This window comes from Diorhabda carinulata, chromosome 2, assembly GCF_026250575.1.
Source record: "Diorhabda carinulata isolate Delta chromosome 2, icDioCari1.1, whole genome shotgun sequence".
Lineage (NCBI taxonomy): Eukaryota > Metazoa > Arthropoda > Insecta > Coleoptera > Chrysomelidae > Diorhabda > Diorhabda carinulata.
In genome coordinates, this window is record NC_079461.1 from 12,561,170 (window position 1) to 12,587,666 (window position 26,497).

At 30.8% G+C, this 26,497-nt stretch overlaps 1 protein-coding gene across 3 annotated transcripts in view; it reads right to left on the minus strand.

Moving 5' to 3' along the window:
• Positions 1-26,497, minus strand: part of LOC130904210 (ras-GEF domain-containing family member 1B-like) — a 559,401-nt gene that overhangs the window by 61,423 nt on the left and 471,481 nt on the right. The window contains exon 1 of one of the 3 annotated variants that reach the window (XM_057816843.1): positions 11,347-11,779. The exons of the other annotated variants lie outside the window; for them this stretch is intronic. Coding sequence (XP_057672826.1) covers positions 11,347-11,426 — 80 coding nt within the window. The 5' untranslated portion in view covers positions 11,427-11,779. Of the gene's footprint in view, positions 1-11,346; positions 11,780-26,497 lie in introns of those variants that run through there. 3 annotated transcript variants of the gene reach the window in all.

Consider the following 26,497-nt stretch of genomic DNA (forward strand, 5'->3'; position numbering starts at 1 on the left):
GATGAAAATACACCTGCTTTTGCTTTAACTTATCTTCATCCTTCAAGCGTGCTCAGAATGGCTTCAAAAGATTTCAACAATAATGCAGAATCTTTCATGGTATTTTATGAGTAGGGTGATGTTTCTGCTACTGTGGAAAGATCGTTCAGTCCCCTACGAAGGGTGAAAACCTGGCTCAGGAGTACAGTGGGTGATAATATACTCACTGGATTGGGTTTGATGAGTGTACATCGAAAATTTTTTAAGGAAAATCAGAAGTGCTTAGTGAAGAAAGTTTTGGATGAATTTAGTTTGAACCCAAGAAAAATGTTGTTACTTTAATTTAAGTATAATTAAAATCTCAAAGCTCTATTTTCATTTGCCTTTTCTTTTTATCTTAAAATTTTACATTCTGAATGACCATGGACCATGGTTCATTACACATAATGAGTGGGAGAGGAGTATTCAACATGTATAGGAGAAGGTTGAAACCAAAATGTGAAGAATAGACATTGTCATTGATTTGCTAGTTGAGTCCGTTATTATAAATGTTGGGGACAGTGAAATGAAAATGAATATTTTATTTTAATTTTTCAATATACATATTTTCTTTCGATTTCTGTATTCGGTGTTAGGGGATATCCATTAATTACGTGAGCTCAGAATCGGGGGATGGGTTCAATAGAAACTCACCAAATATCATTTAAGCCAAGGGAGATTATCAAAAAGTTCACGTCAACTTTAAAAAATAAAATATATTACATTTTATAATGAAAAATTATTTTAAAAATTAATTTTCCCAGCTAAAATAAATCTCATGGCTTTTAAAATGTGGCAATTACTTCGCTTTCTGTGTAAAGCTGCAGAAGCACAGATCAACTCTTCATGAGGTTCGACCGGAAACTGTAGTCAGGATTCAACCAATGTGTGTAGTCAAGCGTCGTGCTAAAGAGCTTCTGTGCGTTGTGGATAAAAGTTTAAAATGGATAGACGAAGAAAGAAACATTTCCCGTGACTGTCTTCCAGCACTATCAGAAATTCCAGATGACATGTGTCTAATTATTTCAATCGAAGTACACAAGTCTCCAAGGATTGGGCAAATATTTTAAAAAGTTTGATTTATTTATCAGTTTGTACTTTGAATTTCATTTAATTCAGTTAAATTACCTATAGCATGCCTAAACGGTTTATCAGTTTTCTGATGATTTAAAAAAATAAGTTTAAAATACTTTTAGCGTCAATCTCACATAAGAAGTGGGGGGGGCTTCAGGCAAATATCACTAAATATCATTTAAGAGGAGGGGTGAGTCTAGACTGTAAATTATTTCTTAAGTGCAGAGTGCGGTCCTGTTACATGCTCGGCTTTAGCGTTTTTAACCATGATCACGTGCAATATGCGTGAATGTTTTGGTTTTCTATTTCTATTGGATTAAAAGACTTTAGGTATAATTTTAAATTGAAATGCGTCCGCATTTCACAATCGGTTGATTTTTGTCATTTTTCACCTATCTGAAAATCGTTCCCTTTTAATTATGAATGTTGCTGGTAGTGAAATACAACGTTTTTTTATTTTATGAGCATTTTCATTAGAAAATCATTCACTTGATACTTTTATCGCTGGTTAGGCATGTTTTTCATTGTTCAAAGTTTGTCTACCTGTTATGTGATATAGTTATTTCTAGGGTTCACACTAGCAATGAAAATTTAGTGGTCCAAAAGGACCACCAAAGTTATGATTTAGTGGTCCAAAAATATAACGTGGTAGACAAAAGTAAAAAAAACATATGCATGCTACACACACTTTTATACATATTTTTAGGCATATATAAATTCTTTTATGCAAAAACAGCACAGTAAATATAAAACATAGGTTTTTTTAAAAAATATTTTAGGCGACAAATTTGTCGTCGATGTGTATGATTTTGGCGACATTTCTTGATGATTTGGCGACAATTGTCGCTATGTCGCCATGCTGGCGTGAACCCTAGTTATTTCCATTATGAATGAAAAGTATTATACGACTTAAGCAATATGCATTTTTTATTTTTCATATTTTGTGAATTTATAATAAATCGCAGCACTTGTGACTTAATTCTGTAACTTAAATATATTATCCGCGAATAAAGAAGCCCTAAAGAAATCAGTTGCGTAAATTAAATAATGAACTTTTATGTAAATATTGTCATTTCAATTCATTTAAAGTGAACATGATCGTATTATTCTTAAGACTTCAATAAAAATTAATCTTTTCGGGTTTGTTCAATAATTTGTCTGATTAAGTTTTTCTTTCTCATTTCTAACAATTGTTGCATTATTCGTACAATGGAAGCTTAAACATGACACGTGACTGTTATCTAATCAAATTAATTGACCGACACAAAGTTTGCCTTTTAAATGGGACCTAATTCAATAGAATTTAATCTTCTATAGACACACGAATTTTTCAATTGAGTACATCATTTTAAATATTTATTATTTGTTTGTCCTTCACTTGTCGGAGAGGCCATTTTTAGAATCATCAAAAAAGTTAGATATTAGAGATATTTTTAAAAAATTATTTTCTATGCGATGTCTCAGTTAACAATTCAAGTTTTATGAAGTTTTCTACTTGAATCTTTCTTTGGAAGTTTAAAGTTAAGTCGAATTGCCTTTACCGTTATGAACCTGCCAATGAATTTTATAAAATAACGTAAGCTGTTATAATTACTTAAAAGTTGAAAACTAGTTATCTTCAGTCGTGAATTGGTACTCGTTAACTTGATTCGACGATAAAAAGAGCGAAATATGCGAAAATAAAATCACAAGTAAGTATTGAAAGGAGAAGTGTATTAGCAAATAGAAAAAAAAAAACAAAAGAAGTAATATTATACACCAACTAATTGTGACGCTGTCTACATAGGGCAGACCTCTCAATATTTAGAAAATAGACTAAAAGATCATCAATACAATAAAAAAATAAAACGTTAACGAGCCATGAAATTACAAAAAACATAAATTCAATTATAAAGACTCAAAAATTCTTGGAGCGGAATTTAATACAAGAAAAAGGGAATTTTTAGAAATGGTTCGCATTCATAAGGACAAAAAAGCTATAAATTATAAAAAAATACTAAATATTTTAAGTAAAATTTACAGCTCTATTTTGTAAATTCTAATAAAACAAATAATTTGATTGATTAAGATTGCTACATATTGAGATGTAAGGACTGAGGAAAAATTAATTTTTCTTATTAGAACAAATTTCTATTTTGATTTTATTCTTGTTTTAATATTCATGATGTAAAATCAAGAACATTAAGATGCATTAAAATATCTCGATAATTTTATTTCTTATTCTAAGATAGGCAGATACATTGACTGCCGGAATGTAAATAACATTCATACATAACATAAACTGAAAAGTTTCAAAGGTTTATCCTATTTTTTTGCTTCATGGAGCCCTTCTAAAGTAATACGTTTTGTATATATTTCTCAAACCATGAAATTCGAGAGCTCGCTGAGGTTAAAAGACGTCTCGTCACAGACGAATCATGGATCTAAGCATATAAACCAGAAACTAGACAACAATCGACTGTATAGGTCTTTCAAGACGAGCCAAATCCAACAAAAATTGTTACACCAGCATTTGTTTGCCAATGTTCAGAAAAATCAGTGAAACCAGTCGAATCTTTTTCCACCACGACAATGCATTTTCTCACACATCAGTTGAAACGTTCAAATCACATGTTTTGGAGGTACCTCAATCAAACGCATGCAAAACTGTATCAATCTCAAGGGAGAAAACCAATAAAGCAATATTCAATTAGAAATATTTGTTTTTATTTTTCTATCTCAAAACTTAAGTAGCAACCCTCGTACGACCAAAACAAAAATGATTAAGATTAATTGTTTTTTTAGAAGTAAAATCATCAAGTTTCGATGTTGGTTCTCGAGTTTCAATATACATAATAAATTATATAATCTCTACCCAGATATTTCACTATCATTAGATATTGGATTAGTTACTATACATATCGATTCAAGTATTTGTATTTTGTTCCATTTTATATACATAAAGGAGTACAATTCCTAAATACCTTTGACATTCTAGAAAATGTTGTAAGAATCTTAATATAATATTAAAATCAAATTTTACAGTTTTCTCTATAACAATCTTAGTTCTTTGTAAGATTGGAGTATAAAAGAATTTTAAAATAGTATTTAATAGTAACATGTTTTTATCATGGTCTCATAATAGTTGTAGTTTATAATTTAATAAATAATCGAAATCTCTCTTTAACATCATTATTTTATTATAACGATGGTGTTTGTTATTTCACACTCTCCAGGATATCTAACAGGATAACCTTGATATAGTATTGTGGGATATGTGTGAATGTTTGTAAAAACGGCAAGGTCAATTGACGTATTAATATTTTTGTATATAATGAAGAACGTATAAAAGTTCTACAGTATGTCTTATCATTTCCAAATATAAATACGAGGCTGCTAGTGAGTTTTGAGATATAGCAATCCTGACGTGAATATGTCTAATCTGACATTGCCATAATAAATTTTGCCATTTTTAATGCTGAACGTACTCCGAACGTGTTGTCATACGAGTGCTATTTTAGTTGTTCACAAATGAATTAAATATTTATCTTGATCAAGAAATGGAAATAAATCGCGAACATTTTCGTGACTTTTGACGTGGATTGCACCAACAGTGTGTCGTCGATCAACTCTCTTTGACTCTTGATGATAAAGCACCATCTCGAGCCACCGTGTTCTGCTGGTTTTCCGAATTCAATCGGGGTCGCACTTGATCTGCGGCTTTAGTACTGAAGAATTATAAATACACATATACACTGTGGATTTGACTAAGTAAAATATTGTAAATATACTGAAATACATTATCGAAAACTTCTTCAACACACAAACACCATGCCCGCGTTGAAACGGATTTTCAAAAAGGTGACAAAATTTTTCCCAACTTAAGACATCTACCTATTAGTAATGAGAATCCTGTTTAAAGACAAAAAAGTGAGCTGAAAATCGAAAAATATATCTTATAGAAAAGGGGATGTACGCTTTAAACACGTGTGAGAGAAAATATTGGCAAGATGTCGAATGCACTTTAGCATATTGGAGTTAAAGAAGAGCGTGACGGGTTTTATGACGTGCATTTTAAACTGAGACCACTGGTAAAACAGTTTTCGGAAAGCTGGCCAGTTTTTTCAGTTCAATTTGACCTTAACATATATAGCTTCCTTGAAAAAAGTCGCTGAACTTATAAACAGCAGACTTTCTGAACTTTATTAAAAGGTAAATATTGATGCCTTATTTGTAGACATAAGCAGACATAAGCAATAATCGTATTTAAGAAAGGATAAATGGTTCCTTTTAGACCTCAAAATATAAAATAGTTTATGTTATCTTCCAAAATATAAAATATTTTTTCTCTTCAAAAATAATCTGGAATACAAAAACTAACCAAAATTGAGAACGTAACTGCTAAGAACGATAATTCCACCAAAATTTCGGAAATATCCAATCTTCACAACAACTTCAAATTTCACCGTACAGCTAATTTTAACAACAAATCTCATCCATATAACATTTAACTCTCTCAAGAGCTTTAACCAACAGACTATGCAAAACTCGATACGCGATTTATTTTTCTTTAACAAACAAATTTGCTAATTAGAAATGTTTGCTCAAAATTTACAGGAGCAGCCATTTCCAGAAAGAATTATCTATAGAGATTCCGATGTCAACTAGGTATTGTTTAAAAACAAAATCTGTGTGAATAAACCGTGAACAATTCCTGTATACGAACAGAACAGAATCGAAGACCAGCATCGCAGTGGTCGACTAAATGATTGACGACTCCAAACATGTTGAAGAAAATCCACAAAGCGGTACTGGATGATCGTCGACTGAAAATGTGGACACAATGGAACACTATTAGCGTCGTGAAGATGTTTCCATCGAGTGTTTCACAGAAATAAAGCCGAATTTTTGCGGCGTTTCAGGACCATGGATGAAACGTGCGTTCAGCACTTCACACCCGAAACAAATGAACAATCAAAACAATGGACTGAAAAGGGAAAACTAGCTTCAAAGAAGACAAAGACCGTTCCATCTGCAGACAAGGTTACGGCGTTGGTTTTTTGGGATACGTGAGAGATAATCTTCATTGACTATTTTGAAAAAAGGAGAAAATATCAACGGCGAATATAATGCGAACTTATTGCAACGTTTTAAAGAAATAATCAAGCAAAACAACCGCGTTTGGCTAAGAAGAAAGTGTTATTTCATCAAGAAAATGCACTAGTTCACACATGTGTTATTGCAATGGCCAAAATTAATAAATCAAAGTTTGAATTGCTACCTCGGATTGAACAATTAAGAGTTAATCTCAGTAGTTAATGGCCATTTTGAGCAGCTTAACGATTCTTATGTAGAAGAGTCTGGAGCTGACATGAAATTACGTTGAAAAATAAATGTATCGTTCTCCAAAATTTTTGTGTTTTCTTTGTGGGCCAGGTACTTCTGGGACCATCCTCGTATGTATCAAAAAAAAACTTTTTTCTCCGATAAACTGTCAGTATAATGTACGGTTTTGATAAATTATCATATTCTACAGTATACTGAATAGGTGTTTCCAACTAGTTAATTTGATTATACAACAGTATTCAATAAAATAGAAGAAACAACAATTAAATTAACAGTAACTATAATAGAGTTCATGCAATAATCGTTACATTTTATGTGCGATGTTGGTGTAAGAGTGAGTACCGGGAGCAATTTTAGTGACTAATGGTTGTAATATTACGCACGTTATAAGTTATTGTTAGACAATTAAATATCATTTCAATTTATAGTTATTAATGATAGCTAGACATTAGAATGAGAGGCGTAAAACAATCGCGGAGTAGGAAATAAGTTAGAAGAATGTAGTATCCACGTAATAAAGACCTAAACGAAATTAACCTATCAATAATATATTTGCTTTATATGAAATCTTACTGGATATTGTACCAAATTAACTAGAACTTTAAGGTGTATGTAAACATAAGACTTAAGGTTGTATGTACAACTATGTATACGAATATATAGACGATTGTGATCAAAAACTATGGTGTATTAAACTCGTATGACTCATACCCTCATGTATTGAGACTAGTAATGATGTTTGTGTTTCGTTCCGCTATAAGATTTACTATTCCAGTCGCTTTAGTGATATCTTGTTCATGGCTTATGTATAACGATTGAGAATAACTTAATTAAAAATGGAAATAAGGACACAGGGGACGTCCTTTTTGGCAAAATGTAGATAAATCTGTTTGCTCAAATAAAAGTTCGACTATTTCGTCAACATGCAAATTCGTTGAGCCACAAGACGCTTTCAAGTTTTCATCTGATAAAAGTTTTTCTGTCTATCCCTATCCACCTAACTCACCAAAATAAACAGCCCCACTTGTTCTGATCAAAAGGTAAACGTTTTGAAGCAATTCTTACTATTCATACCAAAAGGAACCGTCGCAATGAGGATGCATTGGTATCAAAACGCAACGCTTTCTGGGAGAATAATTTGATTTTTGAAAAGAAAATCATTCACCAACGCATCTATAATAAATGCGAACAAGACATTAGCTATGAACGAAAAGGCTTTCGACAAAGTAAGATACTATAAGCTGACAAACTGCCTTAACAGGAAGGGTCTAGACGAGAATGACCTCAAAATCATACGGGCGCTTTATGATAACCAAGGTGAGAAGGTGAGAACTAAAACCGGCGTCACAGAACCATACAGCATCAAAAGAGGCGTGCGACAGGGATGCGTGTTGTCTCCTCTACTCTTCAATATATATTTAGAAGTCTCTGCCAGAGCGTTAGATGAAGCAAGAGTAGGTGTTAAAATCAATGGAAAAATTCTTAATAATATAAGGTACGCTGATGAGACAGTCTTAATTATAGACAGTGAACAGGATCTCCAAGCACTCTTAGATCCCATAGAATAATTTTTATAGGAAAGATTGTGTCGAACAAGATCAAGCATCGAGCAAGCAAGAAAAGTCTTTCTAAAAATAAGACAATTATTTACATCCCGAGCACTCGACCTTAAAATGCTTACTTACTAACGCGTTTAGAACTTATAGAATTAATAAAAAAAGGGCCAGAGACAGAAATGACTTTGCTGGGGCTAGCGCTAATCTTCGTTAGAAGAAAAACCCAAAGAAGAAGAAGATATAATTTTGCTAAACTTTTTCCCAAAGCGCTTGTCTTTGATTAGAGAAGAAAATTGCTAAAAAAATTCGTTTGCCCTTTAGCCCCCTTCAAAGTTATAACAATTTTACTAAATATCACAAGCAAACGAATAGGTTTACGAAAGACATGTGTAATTCTTTTTGTAGAACTTTTTATGAGCTTCAATTTTGTTTGAAACTTTTTACCATGTTCAGAGATATTTAGTGAAATTGTTATAAATTTGAATGCTGGAGGACAGACGAAGCGGGATGAGTAAAAATTTTTTAGGGATTATCTAATAGCAAATTTTTAAATACCTTTCCATTTTATTTTTAATAAAATAATCCATCGTATTTTTGATCACGCGTCGTATTTTAGAATATGGTGATGGCCTGTTACGCTGCTGAAATTTGAAATGTCATATAAACATCTCTGATTACGTTGAAAGTAGGTTAATTTATTGGCTTCTATTCGTCGAAAAGGAATTATATTACAAATATATCGCGAAACTTATTAAATTGACAAACATAATAAAATTTATTCGACAAGGTTCTAATAACAAACATTTCAAAAACAAAGTAATATGAAATTTTAAATTGAGTGATTTTGAATGAGTATAAAACAGGAATAGTAATAAATTATACTTCTCTCAGATCAAAGGAAATGGAAAAAGAAATAAAAATATTTTTTAGAAGGATTACATCTGCATTATTATTTGAAATAAATTTGCTACATCTCTTATATTATAAAATTGCAGCAACCGATAAAATATTTTTTTATTATTAATAAATGCTGTGAAGTTGTAGAACATCTAATAAATCAAAACTAAAGAAACTAATATTCATACATATCTATTGAGACTCAGCGTACGATTAAAAATTAGGCGATAGGACAAAATATACCTCAATAGATCATTTATAGGATCAGACACAGTTTTTATTTCCGAATATTGACAATAAAGCGACATTTATCCTTTGGTAGTGAATTATTTTTGCTGTAAAATGTATATTCTCCCATTTTCCGATTGAAGTGAAGTGGGGATATTTATCTATATATAGATAGGTAATCACCGAAACAATAACATCTAATGAAGAAACTGAAATTTTGGTTCAAGTAATAGATGAAAATAAAAAGTCAACAAGGAACATTTTATTTAGGTGCGTATCCACCAAAGCAACTTTTGTGTTTCTGTCGGGTGTTTGCCAAAGTTGCAACGACAAAATTTAAAAGTTGCTTTATATTACTTGTTTCTTTCTTTCATTAACTTACGAAATGCGGTAATTTTATAGTAAGACAAAATAATTTTTTTGGAATTTGGAAGAACTTTACAAAGCATATAAGTGGGAGGTGATCATGTTGAACATTTTATATAAGTTGTTTTTGATTCTGCTTTCTCATTGAAGTAAAAAACGTTTTTTAAAAAAATTTTTATTGTAATATGAAATCTATTCCTGAAGATTCAAATTGTTATAGAATGTTCTTGATGATTACATCAACTTTTTTAGCAAAATCATTGAAAAGCTTCGTTAATAGAAATACTACGTGATTACTTCTTCAGGAATAATTTACGTAAAGCCTCAAAATTTCTAATTCAATGCCAAGTATCTATGTCTACAAATAATAATTCAATTTAATTCTATCACCATATTTTGGTCCTATCATCATATTTTGGTCCAAATTACCGGTCTTAAGCATACATTCTAATTATTATATATTTTGTAAATATTTTTATTCATAATGGTAACCCAAATATGTGAGACAAAAGAGTGGAAATTGCATTTCAAAAACCAAGAATTTTATAAAATTTTACCAAAAATAAAGGTTATTTTTGGTAAATCATCATTAACGTTATATATTTAACAAAACCAATACAGTAGAGTCATTTCTATTATCAAGTTATTATTGTAGTCTGTGACGTTAGCTTAGATTGGAATGAATGTTTAGGTATCGACTACAATTTGAATTTAATGAGACGTATCATGTCGATGACGGAAGTAGTTGGAGTTTGGTATGTAGATTGGGTTGGAGGTGAAGACTCAAAATATGCATTCATACATTGCAATGCAAATGAAAAAGGTTGAAGTTATGAAAAAGTGATTATACAGCTGTATTTGGACAAAAAAAACTAAAACATAGCAGCAACGACCTAAAGTTTGAGATAAAATTGCTTGAAATATAGATATTGAAATAAAACGATATCTAGAAAGAGCGCAACCTAACCTAACGCTACCTAATCTAATCTAAAACATTGTTTCTTGTAATTTACAATCTTACAATTTATAAAAGTCTATAGTTCCATCTAACAAGTCTTGAAACGTATTTATTTCATTTTTCGTGCATCAACTTCGCTTATGGAAGTATTCAAGCATTGGTCACTGTAAATCTTCAATTATTTGAGTGTTTAAAGTTAATTATGTTTTGAATTTTTCTACATTTTTCGACTTTTGCGTGCTAAGAACACTTATTTCTAATATTGTAATATTGATAAGCCCACATTATAATGGTCAAAAAATCACATTAGCATAGTTCCGCCCCTAGTTGTTTTCGCAATTTTATATTCCTTATTTAAAGTCCCCAACCCCAATGCATATAAACGACTGAACCGCACCAATATCCGTCACAGGCATGATATGAAGTCCAGCCCTTACTTTATATAAACAACGGAATATACCAAATTTCGATAATGAATATAAAAAATTATATTGAGCGATAGATAAACATAAATGTTAACACTGATTCTTAAGTAATATACAATATGTAAAAAAATTTATATCAATGAGATGCTGATTTGGTGAATTAGTACAAAGAATGCTTGAAACTAAGTTGTTGATAAATGATTTCGTAATGGGGCAATTAGTACTAACAATGAGTGGTAAAAAAATTGACAACAAAAATAAATAAAAATCCATTCTCGATTTCATACTATAATATTTGGCCAATCTATTTGTACTACTGCTGATTTTATGAATAAACTTCATTGCAAATATTGCAAAAAGGTATAAAAAGCAATAGAAAATTTAGAATGAATAACATTTTGGAGTATATCGATACTATAAATGAATTAGATTAAAAAAATTTTTATAAATGACGAGTTTCATTCAAAAGTTTAGTATTTAAATAAATATGTTTACTCACCGTTTCAACTTTCGCTGAACAAAAAACTTTTTCGTTTGGAACTTTATTTGATTTATCCACACAGACGACACTAGCGACATTTTCTTCCAATAAAATTAACTTAGTATATATTTCTTGTCAAAACCAAACTCTAAACTAACTAAAAATTTTCTTCTAAAATATTTATTGATGAATATCTAAGAAAGGGAACCCGAAAATATTTATTGTAACTATACAAATGCTACAGCTGCGTATTATGGTGGGTATAACAACAATTCCTAAAGAAATGTTAACAAATATTGACAACTTTTACCTGCAAATTTATTATCTATTTACTAATCTCCTATCTTATGAAAATCTTAGTTTAAATTCTATTGTAAACAATATTATGGTATAGTTATAATCACACAATGTGCTATGATGATGGAAATATTTTATTCAACAATTCTAGAATGATTTAAAATTTTTAAACTTTATCGTATCACTGTGAACATGCTCGTAATTTCATATAGTTCAACACAAACTATATTTATTAATAGAACTGCTAGCAATTGTCACGTATTCACATATCACAAGTATAAAACTTGCAAAGAAGGTACTTTTAGTATTTAACGTATTGATCTAACATGATCGTGTCAAAAACTGTCAAAAAGAGATAACTAACAACAGTATTTTTCAGTACCTGCACCGAGAATCTTTTCGAGTCTCGTGCAACATGGTCAGATTACAGGTACATTTGGGATCCGTCAAAACATAATGGTTTATTGTTAGATTCCAAAAATATTTTAACAGTTCAAATACGTTTTGTATTATATTTTTCGTTGAGAGTACCAGTACTAGAAGATGTGTTATATAGTGTCATATAAAGTCAAAAAATTTCTGAATAGACTGAGTTAGAAACCGTGGTAAATAGAGAATTTTAATACAAATACCTTGCTCACTTATGTCAACATGAATTAATGAATCGTAATAATATTCGAGAATGGTAGGAAGTTCTAATATTTTAAAGTGAATGTTTATGTTACTAGAAATAAATATAATGACAGAGCAAAAAGTCTATAACATAAGATCAATATTTTTAGAAACTAAAACTAGTCAGTCCACGTGGACTGTCATCTCCACTGTTTACCAATCAAAGCATCAAATCATAAACATAAATGCATTTTTATTGGCTGAAGCTGTATGTATACAATTTCTTCGAAATAATCCTTTTAGACATTAGCGTCGTTTCTTTAAATAAATAGAATTATGGGCGTTCTTCACACCATGGACGAATGAAGTCAATGAAATTGCACAGTGTAGTGAGAATAAAGACAATTTAATAATAAAGATTTAGATATACAAACACAGGTAGTTATTTTAAATATATTCGAATGTTTAAAAAAAGAAAATATTCAGCAATCTGATATGCAATCATAATCAGAATTGCTGAATTAACTAGAGTAAATAAATATTCCATTTATCGAGTAGTCACGAATCAGTTGACAAAGCTACTCAAGATTATATACGTAGGGCAATTTATAGTTTATATAAGGAGAACAGGGGTGCGAAATTAGAAGTAATACAGCAAAAGGCAGCCTATTATACAGAATACAATTATACCAGTTTAGAAACATTGCGTCAAGTTTTGTCAGCATGTGGTTTTAAACACAAAAAACTGAATGAACAGCGAGCAATAACCGAAACGTCAAGGATCGTTCGATAGCGACAAGATTATTTGCGTCAATTAAAAGGCTTCCGAATAGACACATAATTTATCTAGATGAAACCTGCTTTGGCAAATGTAAAAGTAGAATAACGAAAATGTAGGCAGTCTCCAGAACTGAGTCATAATTCAATCAAATGATGACTTTACTTCACACGATTCTGACTACCACGATTATTTATAAAGATACTTGGAATTGAAATGTTTTTTTTTTATTTGCAAAAATTTTAATTACGAGTATATAACAAAAATTAGCAGATTTTGCGTAAGTTTTAATAAGCTATGGTTTTAAACACGAAAACTTGATAAGCGTATGACGATTCCCAAATTATCAAGAATAGGACAAGAAATAAAAACTTGGAAGGTAAATATAGAATAACGATTTGTGTTTACCACCTTAATTAACTATATTATACAACTACTTGAGTGTTATTATCACTAAACATGTATGACAAATAGATTGAAAATAGGTGCATTTAAAATCGCAGAGACAGTAAAATAATAAACATAGAAGCTTGAAGTTAGAAGAAATATATTGAGGAAATATGAAAATAGAAAAGTCAAACTCTACTACAACTATATTGCATATTCAATTCCAAATAGTTAATAGAAACGAAATCAAGCCAAAATTACGGAAACGTAATAAATCCTATAATGAGTGAAGATTCTATAGGAAATGTAGAAAAAGTTATGAGAGAGAACCACCAAGAGATTTGGGAATATTGTGTAGAATTTGGTTTCACCTCCTATTGAACCTTATATAATGCACACAACAAATGATAAACCTAGTACAAACGAGTCTAGCTGTCGTGATGGATATTCAGAAATTAACTTTGAAACTAAAAGGCTTAGAATATCAATTATTTCTATTTTTTATAGAATTTATTTTCGTTAATGGTTTTTGCTTAGAAATCGTTTTCAGTATGAGTGGAATTTGTATTCCACATACCTTATGTACATATTTATTCAAATTAATCAAAACTGAAAAGAAATTAATAAGTGGGAAAAATTACTGGAACCATATAGAGTCTAATCTTGATTGTCTAGTGATGAGCAATTAATAAATCCCTTTTACGACCAATTTTTAAGCTTTTAGATAATTGTTCAATCGAAATTCCACACATGAGGTATAAAGATCGCAGAGTTGTAATATTTATTCTGAGTTTTCATATTTATATTACATTTATATATAATTGAACAAATTGCAGAGGACGATATTAGGTAGATCGTGCAGATCTTGACCCCTCATTTAAAAATATATACTTATGTACGTCATCCAATTAGCCAACTGTCTAAAAGTAAACACATATTTTGTCATATTTTGTCAAATATTTGAGTATTTGAGAGTTTATGCAGCTCATACAATACCGCTCTTAAACTATTGGAATTATAAAGGAAGAACTATAACTACTGCTCAAACTTTGTTGAACAACATTCACTATTGAAGAATTTTATTATTCGTTGTACATGTTTCCTCCATCATCTGGTCCAGCTGATCCAGTTCGATTGAAATTATATTACAAATGAAAATTGAACATCGCTGTTCACTTAATCTCGCTCAAAGTGTAATTGTGTGTAATTCCGATTTGATAAAAAGAACATAATGTATCATTGTAACATAGCACCGGCGTCCGGGATTAACAGCAGTTTGAATCAGATAATTTCAATGAATTAATCATTTTGAGTTGGAGTTTAGCAAACAGAATAATGTGAGAATAATCTAAAATAAGGATATTACGTATTACAGTAATGAATAAACCAATACAGACGTGAAGTTTGTTACCAGCTAAAAATTTGAATGTTACTATTTACTAGTAATATATTGGAAGAGATGAATTTTTATTATTTATTTATACGATTTCTATTCGTAGGATGAATTAATAGAAACTATCTTTTACGTTCTTAATTTATTTAAATACCATACACCAAACTTAACTAACTTATATAATTCACTTATAACTATCACTTAACTAACTTAAATAATCTATTTGAAATCATCGATTACTTTCTATTTCGGTGTGTTTACTACGACTATTTATTATAAACTGAACTAAATTGCGCTACATAAACTCCTTTTATATATCTCAAGAGATTTTTTAAATCTTATAGAAATCAAATAAATAGACCTCCCAGAAATTGTTCAAAAGAAACAATGTAAATAAACCGCCTGTCATAATAAAAACTTATATAAAAGAAACCTAAGACGGATACCGGGTAATTCCAACGTTCAAAAGGTGTCGCGCTTTTGTCAAATTTTTGAATTCCACTATATCTAGGCAGAACCGGCTTTAGGGCGGAAACGCGTTCGCAACAATATGAAGCATATTACAGCTTCATTTAAATAAATCCATCGATAGATAAAGTGGATGGAGAAATTTTCTGTCTTTTGGAGCGGCTTGAATGATAATATGATAATCCACGAAATGATTAACCACGTTGTGGCTTAACCACTCCGCATGTTCGTCTGGAGAAAATTGAAACCATCCACGAGCAAAACCAAATAGGGTATTTAATTGAAACTTTTAAAAAGTAGGATAATTGAATATTAGGTACTAACAGGAAGAGCAATTTTTAGCTTTATAGCTTTGATATACCTATTACACTGTTGTATTGTCTTGTCCAAAAGTCTTTCGGTTGAAAAAAAATAAATTTCGTTAATGTCTAGAACCTTAGGCTTACGATCAATTAATCAGAGATATAGTAAAAACTTGGTTTTCTACAAATTTATTATAGTCCGGTGTCATATTGTGTGAATTGTGACAATTATTTTCTAAGGAAATCAAAATTTCTAAAACTTGTAATGCCCCATTTAGAGCTTATAATAATCGTATGCTAAATTGAACAGATCTGAATTTGGTATTGACATACAATATTTTCTCATTGATTTTCTTGCTGCCTTTGATAGTAGCTATAAAGCACTAAAGGATCTAACACATTCCACTCAAACTTATTCGTCTAACGAAAACTACCTTCCATGTCAACTTTTTAATATTATTTAGTATTAGAAGATAATTAGGTATTAAATTAAGGGAACTAACCCTATACTGATTAAAAAAAGACTTGGCTCTACTGATGATTTATACAGTTTCGCTCAAGAAATTATTAAAGATTAAGATAAATAACTTTTAATATTGTATCAAGATTTATTGATGTCATTACCTTTATAAAATTAGTTCCCAATAAAAAATGGATGTTAAAGCAAATATGTATACCTATTTGTACATGCCGGTGAAATTCAAATTAACCCAGACCGTTTAACATACATAAATCAACAAAACCTTTTTCAATTCCGAACAAAAGAGACTTCTAAACAACCCTCTAAGATTTTTTTAAGTTTGGAGTTACTTAAAAATATGGTCTAAGTCTAGATGTTTCAAACAGCTTTGTCTTGGATTTCATATTGATCCCTATAAATTATCACTGTTATATTAATTCGAACACAATCAGAAGGGCCAATTGAACTGGAATACTGTGATAATTGCATAATACGTTTAAACCTCTTTGCCGACTTTCGCTTCATGAATTTTTGTTTTAAATCCGTGTTCACATGTAAAGTATTTGTGATGATATTACGTTTTATCTAGGAGATTATGACTTAAAGTAACCACATGTATTTGCCTGTATTTAATATCAATAAAGTTTTATGTAATCAGCAATTTCATCATGATTGTTAATACTTGTGAAAATACTTTTCGGCTTCTATTTGGCTATTAGTTTGACTCGTACGCTATGTGAAAAAAAATACGGCGAATAAGTTTTTGAAGCAACAATTATTGAAAATATATTTACGAAGGCCGTTTTTGTTAAACCTCCGTGCAGACGCTCCAAGGGCAGAACAAAGCAGACATGCGCTGTAGACGACTACGAAGCTCTTACACTACACACTCCGCCATTGTTGACGTTCATTTTCGACAGGCTAAAGGCCATAGTGCTGCAGAAATCCATCAGAGAATGAGTCGTGTATATGGTAAAAACTTCACGAGTGAATGGTGTTGAAAATTTAAAGATAACCGCAATGTTGAGAGGGCCAAGGACGCAAATCTGTCGTTTCAGATGACCTGGTTCAACGAGTTGACAGAATGGTTAAAGAAAACCGCAGAAGTTTCAAGGTCTACCTACTCTATTGTTACTGAACTATGAGGTTACATTGGAAACAATTTTCTTTAAGGAGGGTCTCAACCGCTTCGAAGAATATATCAAAAAGTAACCGTAAGTGTGTATCTTTTGGTAATAAAATTATTGTTTTATATAAAAACGGCCCTCATATATATTTTATACCCTCGTGTGTTGTAATAAGTAGTGACAAGGGTGAATCCATTCCTGCAGTCTCTTACTACAGCTGATTTAGCGTTTGCAATGTCTATCGTGGAAAATAGATTCTGAATAACGCATTAGAATTAAGTTTAACGTGCAAAAAGTACCAAAACGGTCGCAAACTCTTAGAATCTATTTACAAGTTTGTACATTCAACTGGTCGATTGTCGAACTTTCTTACAGGTTCGTGAGTGCATTTTAACAGATGATTTTCAAATAGGATGAGTAAATGTCAAATGTGTTTCGAAACTTCTAAATGATGGAAAAAAAGAATAATGTTTAAAAATGCCTGGATATAAGAGACCATCATTATGTAGATTCGAGATCAATTGAAAGTTATTTTACAGACGACGCCTACGTCTACTGGCATGATATAAAGCTACGGGAATCATAACTGATGTGACCTTTGCTTATACGAGGACAAGTTGATTTTTGATGAAACAGTAACTTTACTTCAAAAATATGTTTCATTTTTTAATAATGTTCTTTTAATTGTTCTCACTTAATCCAGCAAGTTGCAGCTTTCCCAGACATACAAGAAACTTGAAGGTTTCGGTCATTTCTCTGAAATTACTTCCACTCAAGCCACTTTTTTATATAGAGTGAGAGAAGGTAGCCAGATCTGATAAATATTGGCAGGAACACTGTCATAATGTAAGAAAACTCTACTTCAACAAATGTATCAGTATAATATAGTAGTTATCGTTTACTATGTTTCTAAACAATAGGGATTTTACCTTCGGAATCCAAAAACACTGTTTCCTTGATCTCATTTGCAACAAAACGGTTTTTGCTCTTTTAATAACACGTTTATAGGATGAAGTCCATTATTTCCATTGAATTTTCATATCTGGATTTAATGGTGTATCTAAGTTCCATCACTTTACTTATGTTTGAGGTTGTCTAAATATTATTTGACGATCATTAAGTACAAGTACACAGATTAAATTAACCATTTCAGGAGTAGTTACAGTAGATGATGGTTCCGGATGCATATTGTTTACTCGTCTTTAACGCCAAGATTCGATTTCTTTCAAAAGTGAATTCAGATTTTTTACTTCAGTTAGTTAGATTAATGTTGTCCACAAAAGTAACTAAAGTGATTGTTTTTGATTAATTGGATTAGGTTAGGTATGTTAATACTATTCTCGAAATACGTAATTTTTATTACTACAAACATACGGAGATAAGAATCAAAGTATAATCATATATTTCAAATCTCAAATCATATTCGACGAAAATATGGTCGACTTAAATACAATTACGAACGTTCAGCATAAAACCATGAGATGAAGCACTTTCAGAATAATATTTACTCAACTTTTTCTAGGTTTTCCAAATACCTAGTTCTTCAAAATAAAACATAATATTTATCAGTCGAATTTTTTCTCTCTGTATGTACCCAAAAACAAAAACAGTGTTTATTCTATTGGTTTTAAAACCAAAAATCTATTTGTTAGATTTATGAGAAATTTAAAACGATGATATTATAAACATGACGAAAACTAACAAATTGATCTCAGCAGTGAAAGTGTCGTCAACCTCTGAAAAGTCATACTGACGTCAAACCACTCTTGTATATATAAGTTTTCATATTTTCATTTCCATGGCCCATATTTTTTTCTTGAGATGTTGTACATATGATGATAATGTATTTTTAAGCATATTAGTAAAATCAAATTTGATCGTCTTCTGCGAATAATGTTTCCCATCATTCACTTTGACACTTCATCTCAAATATCTGATTTTCACAAACAAAAAAAAAATGTTTCAAATTTTTTATTATAACTGAAGTTTTGTATATATGCAAAAACACTAGTAATATTGCGAATGAGTAGAGTGAGTGTGGATTCGTTTTAAAACTGATTCCTGTAGTTCATCAAAACTATGATTTTTTTTGAATTCATTCTTTTGGATTGATGAAATGCCGTTCTCATATTACTAATTTTAAATTAAAACAAATCGTCGCACTATTATTTGTGCTTTATAAGATGTCAAGAAATAATTTCAAATAAATTGCTTTTGATAAAAATATATGGTTAATAATATATAATGGATTATTGGTAATTTTAAGTATTTGTTTATTTACATAACAGTCTATTTTTTGCCAAAAATGAACATATAAACAAAAATTACTAATTAACTTGTGCTCTTATTTTGATGGACTGTAACGTAAAACATTTTAAAGATATTTTTGTATTTAAGTCATTAATATTATAGAACCGTCGTACAAAACATAGTATCTATAAACAGTTTTATAATAACGAATTTACCAACCATCTATGGAGTTTATTAAGTATTTATATTTTTGGAATCTTTAATATTCTGCTAACAAAGAAATGCTGTCGTACAGTTTCAAATCAACTTCCCAACTTCAATCACAAAATTTCAATTGAGAATTCAAATTAATTATCATTTAAAAACTCTGCTTCTTCACCATTACAACAACTATTAACAATAGACTATTTATCGAAAGAATACGTAATTTACTTCCTAGCAACGTTTCATTACATTCCAGGTATCTAAACAAGAATGAATGAATATTACAATGGCTGAATCATTCATCACAACAAAGGTACCATTAATGGTAACCTTATATTGCATAACATTTCGATTCGCACTGTAGATCTATACATCTGCATGATTTTTACTGTTTCATTTGACCGCTAAACCGCCAGGTAATTTATATTTCATCACATTTGTATATCACGACGGAGACAATTTTATATTACAAATCAGCTGACAGTTTGATAAAGAAGCAGCAAGGATATCAGCAGAATATATGAGAATTATAAGAACTGTTTATCTACGACTTTTGTATAATGTGAGAGAAAAGAGAAATGCTTTATCGTCAAAAAATTATTACAAATATGCCCTCAAATTATTGCGGAATGTGGAAAAAGATGATATCGATTTGATTTCAATGGCAAGAGATTGTGCATTTTTTTACATTGTATAATATTGAGCACTTATTCTGAACGTAAAGTAGGTAGGTAAAGGTCGTGCTCCGCGTTCCTAAGTCGATAGCCGTGCAACGTCGTTTCTGAAATTGAAGAAGCGTGTTTACGAATTAGGCAAACGGATTCAAAGATGAATAAGGAAGGAAGTGTCAGAATTTTTAATCTTTTAAAAAAGTCCCTGTAGTGAGCCCCGCTGTTTAGTCCTAGTAAATATCTAGCAGCTCTTCTTTGTAGTTCGAAGATTCTCTCAAATTTAGTCGCACCACACAGAAGGGAGGGGCATATCGGAAATGCGACTCAATAACGGCATAATAGACTGTTGAGGAGGTGGATAAGTTCAGTTCTTTGGAAACTGATCTTAGCGCAATACAATACAAATGGCGTCTAGCCTAGACTAACTTGATATGACGGTGACGGTTAGAAAAGTGATCAAAAGCTCAATGCGGCAATATGTGTATGGATATTAACAAGTCTATCTCCTTCTCCAAAAGTAGAGCAGTAATTTGATGAGTAGTAACAATAAGGTTTTGATAATTGCCTAAAGCGCTCATATTTGCACTGGATTGAACAGTTTTTCTTGCTCTTTTACATCCTTCTGCTCACAATCGAATGAAACTTTGATATTATTATAATAACCTGCTGCAATGTTGTATAAACTGTTGTATCTGAATATATCATAAAAGTTTTATACAAACCTGTTGGCACTGCTCCATCTTCTGATGAAGGTGAAGGTAAATTTCAACTATTTATACTCATATCATAGTGTTTCATTTTACAGTAACTCAGATATCATAATATTTCCAAAATTTAATGTTTGAATACAGAAAAAAAATTCTGAAAAATATTTTAGATAATGTCGATATAATTTTATTATATTTTACCTCCGTTTTTACTTGATCAAACTACCCTCCAGTTTCACGATAATATAATTTTTTCAGTCAAAGGTTGGTTCAAAGGATAATATCAGATCAGTAGAAAATCTCAAGCTAATGAAACAAGGACATAAATATAAATTTAATCAAAACTGGAAGGAGATTTGGAGTTGAATTGAATAAGGAGATTATAAACAGAGGCGGGAAACTGAAATAAATACATTTATAAGTAAACTGAACAAGCTAATACATTTAAAGATTACAGTGACGTCGAAAGTAAGACTAATTCATCGAAACCTTATTTTTTGAATGGCTTGGTTCATATATTTTTCAATCAAACTTTTTAATCGGCATGAACCACATAATTCAATCACAGAGAGAATAAATATGAATAACAAATAAATTGTAAAGTAACTAAAGAATTTTATTTATTGATGTTATGCGAAATAGCATTCAATTCATATATTTCATAGGTCGATGACTCTAAAAACCTGCACGACTACAATTCAACAATAACAAGATTTGTATAATAATTCGGCAGACCTCAATTTATTTCCTGAGGACACCTGCTCTTTTTCAGTATTACTGGAAGAGTCACAGACCTTCTAGTATGCTGTTACTCCTCACTGAAGAACTACAGTATCGGACTTTGAAGCGATTTATGTACTTCAAGGAGCACATCTACTTTCTATAATATTTAAGATACTACTACAGCGGAAAGAAAGTTGTGAGAAATAAACAACTGCAAGAAATTTTTGCTCGCAATCTTTTATATTTTATAATTTTGTGAAAAAGGACAATAATTGTTCTCATTGAATAATACCTAGTTGTGACAGGGAGTGTTTCATAAAGTGTTGTATGAATAAAGTAAAAGAGCTAAATCTAAAAGAATACCCTGTTAGACCGGATGGTAGATGCGATCAGCTGAGAGGTTGTTCCATTTGTATATGGTTTTTTGAACTATCAAAATTATTTATTCCACTTAAATGGCTGTGTACTATTAATTCTCATGAGCAGAGTCATTTATAGGTTACTGAGATTTTTCATACAATTCGGCATTTCAGGATAAAAATATCTTATTAGTATTAAACTTCAGTGCAAAATCTGCGGGTATGGGTAAATTGTTGATAACTGTTCCATAACAATTGTTGAACATCCAGAATCTAAATAAATATCAAGGAAGAAGTAACGCACAAAAAAGTAAAAAGTAAAAAAATCTCCTGTTGATAAAGTTTCAAATTTGAAATTTCCACTAAAAATTGAACGTGACGTTAGGAAACTGTGGGTTCTGGGCATCTGCTGACAGCTCTTCGAAAAGTCTTCAAGCAGTTCAATGGCTGAGGGAGCAAATAACACAGTTTTTCTCAAAAACTTATAACTGATAATGAAGAGCGTTTGAAGTCCGTCGATACCAATATACCTTGTTAACATGACAATACACAAAACCAGCTGTTGCGTATGAATGCGAACAATATTTTCAAAAAAATCCTAATTGAATTGTAGCTCAATACATGCTTTTCAACTAAGCGACAAAATTCTCAATAAAAGTGTAAACATATTGGCGTATGGTGACGATAACTAATAGCATTAGAAAAATCGTTTTTTTCTTTGGAATTGAAAGCAGGAAAAATGAGTCTTGATAAATTGAAGCAAGGTTAATAGATTTAACTTTAACAACTAATAACGATATTAATAAAAATGTGAGGCATGGGCCTTGTCTCCGAGAAGCTATTATGAACTCAGGACATACAAAAAAAAGTCGCACATTTCTAGGAATATTATTTGAAAAAGTGAAAACAATAACCAATAGAGGAATCGTAATAATCAAGAGCCTGCCACCGTACACAAGGACTTGGAAGTGGTTAAGTGTAAAAGACTTGCGAGACCACGATGGGATCACGGAGGTAGGAAGGGTCAATCTAGAAAAAGATCAGAAACCTGAAGTTGAGATACTGTAATGCTATGCTGGAAAGAATAATCGCGAAAATTTGTAAAATTATTATATTTTAGTCTATCCTCCATCAGGTTAAAATTTTGAATTAATCCGACGGTTTCAAGTGCTCGAAAATCAAGATTAAAGATTGCGTTAGATAGATACACAGATTACATACCACGCTAATGAAATTTTTGTAGTAAAAAAATCTAATTATAATTCAAATGTATATAAAAGTGTTAAATTAATAGCAATAGTTGAATAAGAATTTATATTATAGTCCTTAAAGCATTAATCAAACCAATTAATTTCATAAAATATTTCAAAAGATAAATGGGAGTATTTTATTCGGATGAAATTCATACTATTTATAAAATTTCCAGTTTATTTCAATGGATAGGAAATTTACATCATCAATCATCATCTAATTATACTTAATGTAAAATCACAAAAATAATAAACAATCTGTCTTATAAACAAATAAAAACCTGTTAGAATAAATTAACAAGTAATGTAACGTTCATAGCTGACATATTATATAAGACAAAAATAAACAAAGTTGAGCGAAGTTAAATATAAATTTAGAAAGATAATGCAAAATGTCCGTGAAAGCAATGTTCCTATCATTTAAATATAGTTTTGAGAACAAATTAACGCATCCAATCAATAACTGAAAATTCGGTCCGTCTCTGTAACGTTCACTGAACTTGATGAAAAGGGTCTATATTGGATTAATTTCTCACATGCCCGCCGTAAATATTTATTTTCATTTAATTGATTTAGTATCGGAGATCGACGCATTGTTTTTCTGAATTACTTTTTTATAGCATTCGATGAGTAAGTGAATTGATGAAACAAATTATCATTTTTGGAATTATAATGAATAGTCAATTCAAGGGTTACAAAGTTTCTTCTTCCCAAGTTATTCTCTCCACTTTATATAGATAAAAGAGACCTATAATTAGAGGTTCACAACTTTGAGTTGGCAGCACTGCTTTATTTGACAACCCAATTAACAACTTTGAGTTGTATTTGTTTAGTTTGGTTTGACAGACCACTACTTACATTAAAGTAATGTTGGATTTTTATAAAAGTAATGGTTCTGTATGTCAAAACTATCATCCATCTTATGGGCACATAATATTCCTCTAAAGCGGCCAATCGAATCGTTTTCGAATAACGTTTAATCCTATTGAGTGAGAAGCAGAATAGTGTGGTGTGAAGAAGTCGCTGCACAGGGACGAATTGAAAAAGATCCAAATCAATCAATTCGTCACTGTTTTCGACCACCTAGGTTGGACCTTTTCTTTTTATGGAAGTTTCCATTGTTGTACATTGTTCTCCTATAAAGCTAATTTTTAGTTGAATGGATACGACAGATCTTTCATGTTGATAGGATTCACTAGACAGAATTCTGTTAGTTCTTTATTCCCTGAATCATTTTCACTCAGTATTAACATTCCTTTTTAATAAATATAGTGTATATTTCATCAATGGAAAAATACCATGAAAAACATCCGAGAAAAAAATCCTTGAATCAATTGAATATCGAAAAGAAGAAAACTTATTGTTTATGTTGACGACACCTACTATGATGTCGCCATGAATTTGAGTTAGTGGACACATCTTGTGTTCATGAAGACGTACAATTTCCACATAGGCCGCTTGGGAGTTTTAACGGGGAGCTATGAAGATAGGTTCAATAAGTTTGAGACAGACCGTGAATATTACAATTAAGAGAGTTGCTACTTAAGTTTTGAAATAGAAAAATACAAAAAATTGGATATATGTTTTTTCAAAATATTCTTTACTAAAATCAATACACTTTTGCATGTGTTAGAACCAATTGTCGAGACATTTTTTGCATTCCGATTGAGGTACCTACAAAACATGTCACATTTGAACGCATCAACCGCTTCTTCAGGTGTAGAAAAACGTTGACCTCGCAATTTATTTTTGATCTGCGGAAATAAGAAGAAAATCGTTGCATTTACGCACAGCATCGATGTTTTATGACAAAACAGTCGATTTTGGACGAACGACCTTCACGAAATTCATTCTGTAGCGAAGTGCGACTACGATTGAATTTGGAAAACTAGCGTTGGTTCGAAATTGGGCTTGATCACCAAAAGTTAAAGCGATTTGATCAGCGCACTGCTGTTGGTTTAATGAAAGTCGAAAGTGATAAAAAATCATAACACGAAAATGTTTAGTCTCTGTAATCAACTTCGATAGCACTCGTATGACAACACGTTCAGAGTACGTTCATCATTAAAAATGGTAAAATTTATGATAGAAATGTCAGATTTGATGTATTCACAGTGTTGTCATATCTCAAAACTTAAATAGCAACTCTCGTACAGTGAATACAGTTTATTATAGACAAATGGTCGCTGCAATCAAGATGGTTATAAATGAAACCCACTATTTTGATAGTATAAAGTTTCAACGTTTCTTTAAATGATTTTCTATTTTAAGTATTAACAAATCGAATACAAAGATTTGTAATTAACTGAATATCACTATTGTGTACGTCTTTTGAACACCTACCACCTAACTATCATGAAAAATGAATATTATCAAATCAAGAAATTTGACTAAAATTTTAGTCCGGCTGATTTAGAATTCCTACACGTTAAGAACGTTCATAGTGTTCCTTGTACCTTATAAAATGTGTTATAATAATTCTTACAGTATTACTATTAAATTTAAAATAAACATTTCATGACTCAACCAATTTTTATGACAGTTGTTAAGTAGTTATTTATAAATTTTACTGAATTTAACGCTTTCAACATATGGAAACCACACAGAGATTTCTCATAAACATGGTCAGTAAGTATAAGAAATTCCAGAATAATTTCGATGAGTCTCCTATAGATTCTCTTTAAGAAAAAAATATAGAAAATATCTACCTATAAGATCCACCTTGTCAAGGTTTATAACAAATAAAATGAGTTCTCAATATGTTAAATAATAGCTATTTTTTATTTAATAATAAGAATAACCGTATTTATTTTGAAAATGAAAGAGTTCTTCAGTTACTATCATATCATATGCAGCCTGCAGACTCAAATTCAAATACTGAAAGGAAAATAAGTCGTATAATATATTGTATAATATAATGAGTATGATGCATTATGCCCTTTTACTATTATTCATCGAATTTTTTTATGAAATAGGTACTTAGATTCTAAATGCGCACCGACCTGGTAGGTATGGATAAATAAATAAAAAACCTCATTAAGTGCTGCGTTTTTGAATCTACAGGAGCCAAAGAAATAGACGTTTTAGGAAATCTTTGTAGGTAGACTCAGGAGTACATATAAGGGACATAAAAAATCACCTACGCTATAAGTATACAAGAGAAGCTGATGGTTGATGGTTA